This window comes from Seriola lalandi, unplaced genomic scaffold (genome assembly GCF_002814215.2).
Source record: "Seriola lalandi dorsalis isolate HSWRI2012SDOR001 ecotype SW California unplaced genomic scaffold, Sedor1 jcf7180002054379, whole genome shotgun sequence".
In the NCBI taxonomy this organism is placed as follows: Eukaryota; Metazoa; Chordata; class Actinopteri; order Carangiformes; family Carangidae; genus Seriola; species Seriola lalandi.
This window is the reverse complement of record NW_019524932.1, coordinates 37,994-44,880: the sequence shown is the minus strand read 5'-3', so window position 1 is coordinate 44,880 and position 6,887 is coordinate 37,994. Positions and strand designations below refer to the sequence as shown.

Below are 6,887 nucleotides of genomic sequence, written 5' to 3'. Positions count from 1 at the left end.
CCTGGACCCACCATCCAAACCTTGCAGGATTTGGTTTCTCTGAGTGTTTTTACCTGAAATCTGCTGTATTTTTATTGGCTCACTCAGAAAACAGGCCAATCAGAAGAGCCTCTCTTCTGATTGGCCGTGTGCCGCATCAAATCAGATCACTTCTAACTTCTTTATCTTGTTTTGCTGCCCCCAGAATCCTGTGTCCTGTGGTATTAAACCACATTTGCTGTTTCCACAAGTAGCTATAGATGCTGTCAAACCAACCAGGACTGAAATCTTCCAGATCGCCACTTTCACTTTTTGGTCTCAGCTGTTGGAGTCAGTGGGGCTGATGGCCCAAACCGTACAAGCCTGTTTACTTTCATGAGTGAATCATTGTGGACCACATACAACAACGTAAAAGTCTGGAAAGGCCTGAAAGGTGCATGAAACTCGAACTAAGATTACAGCAAACCGACTTCTCTGTGAATGTATGAATGAGTGGTGAAGCTGACTGGGTTTGAAGGTTTCTCTCATTCACATCCTTTATAACCAAGCTTCAAACAAAGTTCAATATTGTATGACTGAGATTTAAAAGTTGAAAAACCCCCATATGGAAAGAAAGACGCTGAACATTTTGAAGTTGAAGGGAGTTTCTACATGAAAGAAGGAATAAGTATTATTAAAAAATGCATGAGAAACATTCTGAACTGGTGGAATAGTTCGGAAAGTATGAAGCGTATAGACGCCAAAAGTAACTCCCATGATGTCCTAACACACTGACGTTTTGACTGCTGCAGTCGGCCCCGGTTCGAGTCCCGCATCAGATGGCCCTTTACTGCATGTCATTCCCCCTCTCTCTGCCTCCCCATTTCCTGTCTCCCCATTTCCTGTCTCTCTACTGTATTATCTAATAAAGGCATAAAAAGCCCAAAAAATATACTTAAAAAAAAAACAAGGTGAAAGCATCAGAACAAAGAGTGACAAGGAGATTCGTGAATATCTGGTACGGAGTGATATCGGCACTGTAATCTGATTCAGGTAATATCTGTGTGGGTGAGTAATAAAAACTGTTATTGTTCATCGTATCACTTCAATTCCAGCTGTGACTTCAGCACCCTGAACGCACCGCCGGCTCCTGTGCTGTTGACTTTTGTGACATATTCAAGACTCGTGCATTCAAAGTAGATTATATCACAATGGTTCCATCAAAACAAACATGAAATGAATGAAATAAAAAGTCTATGTTGTGTAATTCCAACACGTGAAGTGAGTCTAGCCCACCTCTAAGACTTCTTGTCTCCTTGAGAAGGAGGGCGGCCTCATGTTTCTGACTGTACTGTTAATGATTATATAACACTACACAGCACACAGGTGGGAACACTGAGATGGAAGAAAAGGTGGGTTGAGGCTCCTGGGCTTGTTATGTTGACCCAGCGGGGCCTGGTTGTGAAATGTGTCTCTTACAAGTCTACGTTTAACTGAACAGGTTTAATCTTTTGACCCTGAAACTGAAACGAACAAACACGATCAGGACAATGAGAGTTCATGTGACAAAATGATGCTGTATTAAACGTCCTGGAAGAAAACAAATATAAGGTTGTACAGCTCTTCAATTTTTCCTTTACAACTGATTTAGTAGATTTTACAATTGGCTTAATTAAAGGATAATTATGTTTTGTTTTTTTCACGACTTATTTTTGTAGCTCTGCCCCTTGATCTATCAGTCATGGTAATACAATGCTTACCAAAGACAATCCTACAGGTTTTAAACGAGCGTTAGCCAACCAGAAAGTGAAAGTGAAAGTACCCAGAATTTACATTTACACAGGGAGCGTCCTCCTCAGATCAACTCAAATCCCCTTTCCAATGATGGAATTAATCAATCACTTTGTGTGTGTGGACTGTTATCACTGCCTGAATGATTTATCAGCTGGTCAGTGTAGACATTAAGATGATCTATGAACACGTCAGACATGGGACAGACATGAGGTCACAGCAGATTTGGGCGATATCCAAAATGTAATCAGACAAAATATTGCGATATACGATATTATTCTGAGGGAGATTTTATATTATTATATATATTATTATATATTGTGGAAAATATCACACATGGTGGGAAATATCGGCCTAAGTCATAATGTGCTTTAACTTTGACCACCAACATCTAATCAGTTCATTCTAGAGTCCGGGTGAATGTTTCTGCCAAATGAGAATAAATGACCTCAAAGCGTTCCTGAGATATCGTGTTCATGAGAATGTGAAACAAAATGTCTCCAGTCACGGACGTCGTCAGGAGAAAAACCTGACTCCGCCCTTTCTAATCGTTAACAACTTATTTCAAACACTTACTGTTTGAGTATAACACAAACAGGGTAGGATCTATTGCAGGGGCTTTGGACACGGTTCTGTAGATTATTCTCATTATGATTCTCTTCTTCAGTTGGATGAAATCTCATCTGAAGCAGTTCACAGAAGTTTAACTGACATGCTCATTCTTGGTCTTGTTTAAAGAGACTAAACTTAAGACTAAAATGTTCACAATATTTTTGCCTTTTTGTCAACTGATCCTCTGGTGATGAAGTTAAAATAGAAAAACAGGTGATTTCATTGGCATCCAGAGTTTTAGTCAACTAAAATTTGACTAAAACTGACAAGGCTGAAGTCGATTCAAACTAACACGGACTTCAGATCTCAGGACTAAGACTAAATCTAAAGACAGCTGACAAAATTAGCGCTATTCTAAATCCCAGGGGCCGTATGTGTTCAGTAAACAACTCTCCACCTCAGGGACATTTATGTTGCTTAGGCACATGCTGAGCTAAGCAACTAAACTCACCTGCTTCTTATCCTGCGGCTCCATGGCAACCACAACCACTCAACATGCTCTGCCCCTCAACCAGCCGACGCCACCTGGCAGAGTCCGGTCAGACGCCACGCGTTTGGAGCTCTTGGCCGGATCCCTCTCAGACCACCGCCTGCGGAAGCTGCAACTCGAGTGGATCAGGTACAAATGGAGGATGGAGACGGAGAAAGCGGGCAGGTGCAGCCCTGGTCCCCCACCTGGCAACACCTCCTGCCCCGCCTCTTCTGCCAGTGTGACAGGAGGCACACCCACAGCTGCAGGGACCCGCAGAGAGAATCAGGGAACTCTGGGATGTGGGGTTTTTGTTTGAAGGGTTAATTGCTGCTCATGTGTGGCACACGGATCCTGTTCACAGCATTCATGTAAAGGTCTGTGGAAAAATGACAAATTAAACAAGTGAATCAATAAGCAAGTCTAACTGGAATGACAGCTATACTGACCTACATCGCAGGACTTGATCACAGTGGAGGCCAAGTTTAATTAAGACACTAGTTGTTGAATAAAATCATGTTCTGGCAGGTTTTATTAGCACCAAATCAGTTCAAGCTGCTTAGTTTACGTTAGCTTTGATGCTGTCATGTTGTGGCTCAAAGGGCTCAATTGAAAAGCAGAGCCAAGGCCCTGAATCCACCGACACCGGGCCCACTCGCTCTGACCACATAAGCAGGTTCCTCTGGCACAAAAAAACCCCCCTGAACTCCAGAGTCAGCAGTCTCCATTGGCAGAGAGTTGACAGCGCTCAGCCAAACAGAGAAGAAAAGAGCCAGACAGACTGAAGGGTGAGCGGGTGCACTGACTGCAGCGTAAACCTATCCGAGGAGGATCGAACCCAAAAACAGTCCCACTGCAGCACCAGACGGAGACGGAGGTGATGCAAGCAATGTCAACCAGGACAGACATTAATGATACAGACTGTGGACACACATGCACATCTCAGAAACTGTGCCAAGCATTGATTAACAATAAGCCAGATATTTTGACTTGTCATCGGAGGAAATGCACAGATGTTGAGTGATGAACATTAACTATGGCTCTGTTGTCCTGAGTGTGTCCCAGGGAGACACAGCATGACAGGACCCTGACACATCCAGCCATCATTACTTTTATCAATCACTCCTGTCTTCTGTGGGAAAAGGCCGGTCATTTTAAATGAGATGCTTATTGAGTGCCAGGAAATAGCTCCAAACTTTGTAGACTGTGTGCATCACTCACAAATCCCACGGGCTCGAACCAATTATTACGAGTGTTTATGGGTCAGTGTTAACGACAGCGCCGCTAAAACACCGTTTATTAAAGAAATTACCACATTTACACAACAACGACAACAATGAGCGTAAAGAGTTTATATTGTCCGTCGCGGCTAAACGTCCCCTGCCCTTCATGTCAAAGGCAGATGCTAACATAACACAGGCTTCGACCTAACAACATCTACACCGCCGCCGCCTCCGCTACAACAACACAGGCCGTCGATGGACACGATCAGTCCGCGAACTCACCTTTTCTTATGTTCAGGTCGCCGTTTATCTCCTTTTAAATTAGTGTTTTTCTCTCGTGTAGAAACTGTGAGCCTTTACTATACAGCAGCAGCCATGTTGAGAGCGTTGTGTCTCGAAGAAGGAATAGTGCGTTGTGATTGGTCGGCCCCAGAGCACTCCGCCCCCTGATTGGCTGCGAGGGGAGTGGGAGAAACTGTGTTGCGACGCTGTGTGATTGTTTATGGTTCTATTTTGAAATAGGAAACCTCAGAAGTTTACTGTCACCAATTCACGACAGTCTGGAATATTTAAATGTAATAGCCTTTACGATAATAACCACATATTATCGTTATGGTAATAATATGATAACTACAACTATTACAATTATGTTATTGTTAGAAGCTGTCGCGCACCATGAGGTAAGCTAGGAGCTAACTTATGTTTTCCAGAGCCTGTCACTCAACAGCTTTTTCGTATTAAAGATTTAAAGAAACTAACGTCTTACAGCGTGCAGAGTACAACACTGTTAAACACAAACTAAACAAAACTACACAAATCGCGCGATAACATGATTTTATGTGATTAAATCCAAATTAGGCAACTGAATGCTGGAGACCTGTGCCGTAGTTCCGGTTGTACCTGTATGACAACACGTTTGTCCCATTTGACTTGAATGGAGCACTGAGAGGAAAAAGTGGAGATAAGAAAATGTGATTAATGTCATGTAGCGTATATGAAAGATAAATACCTGTTTTATTAACCTTAATTTCAGTTTCTCTATATAGCTTTATTTTTTTTTAAACTGCAGCAGTGAACTATGTCCATGAGAAAAATATTTAATTGGTACACTAATCTTCTACTCCACCACATTTGAGGGGAAAATATTTTACTTTTTATGTCACTATATGTATCTCACTGGTGCCGTTAGATTTTCCATAGAAAACATATAATGAGTTTTTAATACATGATGAACTGTTAAATATAACTAACATTAATCTAACAAATTAAATAACCAAGATCTAGACAACTGCAACTCACAACCAACTAAAAGTAATAGGATTAATGCTAAAATACCACTTACATCTGTATTTTTTTCTGAATAATAACTTTAAGTCATAAGTCACGTTTTCCAAAACCCCCTGAATCTTACATGAAGTTTATAATATAACTCCAACTCTGTATCATTTTCTCTCAGTCTCTCTGACTGGACCAATATCAAAGTATCTTGCAAATATAAAACGGATCTGCAAATAAACAAACAAATTCCACCAATAAAAAATTATATCTGAATACATTGAATTACTTTACAAATAAATGAAAATCATCATCCCCTCCAACCTGTAAAGACATAACTTTTCTTTTATTGTATTGTTTATATTTACAGATTATACATTTACAAACGTCTGACGAGCAAATGTCTCATCAAAACATCTCAACAGAGAGATTCAGAAGATCCTTTGCTCCCACTGCCATCAGGCTGAAGAACAACTCAGCCAAAGGAAGTGGACTAATCTAATTATTATTGTTTATTTATTATCAACTGTTATTATTATTATCAACAATGAGCTAATGGACACATGAATTTCTCTTTCGGGATGAATAAAGTATCTATCTATCTATTTACACAGGGATTGTCGATCTGTTCACACAAATAATATTGAAACAAATCATCCCCCAAAAATGTCAGTGTAAAAGGTCTTCAAATGTTTTTTCAAGATGTTTTAAAATGGCCACGAACTGACCCTGCCGCGGCCCCGAGCCACGGGTTGAGACCCACTGACCCGTTTGTGTTTCCTGTTTCCTGTTTGTGTTGCTTGTTTTGCAGAAAGATGAACCGGATAGGAAACAGAAGCGCCACCTGGCTGCTTTATATTGTCAGTGAGACTCGCTCTGTGTTTGACGTGTGGTCAAGCTGCTGCAGCTCAGACACACACTGAGTCTTCCTCTTCCTGCTGCAGGTGAGCGACACACAGGTAGGGGGCGCCACAGTCCACTGATGTCAGAGCTGCTGCTTGGCCCAGAAAGATACAGTGAGTTAGTTGAGTTAGAAATATGAACATGTTTTGTATAATAAACTTTTTATTTAAATTAATGTTATTGTGTTTTTTTATTTTCATCAATCAATCAATCAATCAATCAATCAATCAATCAGATATAGCACTTTTCATACAAACAATGTGACACAAAGTGCTTTACAGAATAAAACCAAATTAAAAAAAACACCCACCCACACACACCCACAATTACACACGGGGCAATAAATGACATAAATAAAAACAATAAAAATAAGACGATGATAAGGAATAAGAAACTGATGACACCGGAAAACAAAGATAACGATAGAGTGATAAAGATAAAATAATAAAATAGGCTACTGAAACAGGAGATGTACTTAAGTGAGTAAGACCAGAAATAAAAGGATATTAAAAATCGAACTAAAATGAGACAAAATAGTGAAGAAAACCGACTCCTTCTCCTTCTCCTCCTCCTCCTCCTCCTTCTTCCTCCTCCTTCTTCCTCCTCCTCCTCCTCCTCCTCCTTCTTTTTCCTCCTCCTTCTCCTCCTCCTTCTCC

General features: G+C 40.8%; 1 protein-coding gene across 1 annotated transcript in view; it reads right to left on the bottom strand.

Moving 5' to 3' along the window:
* The window catches only part of tmem94 (transmembrane protein 94), a 27,077-nt gene extending 22,587 nt beyond the window's left edge, over window positions 1-4,490 (bottom strand). Inside the window, exons 1-2 of the mRNA XM_023409018.2 lie at window positions 4,336-4,490; window positions 2,813-3,209 (exon numbers count right to left, since the gene is read on the bottom strand). Coding sequence (XP_023264786.1) covers window positions 2,813-2,836 — 24 coding nt within the window. The 5' untranslated portion in view covers window positions 2,837-3,209; window positions 4,336-4,490. The remainder of the gene's footprint in view (window positions 1-2,812; window positions 3,210-4,335) is intronic.
* Between the last annotated feature and the right edge of the window lie 2,397 nt (window positions 4,491-6,887).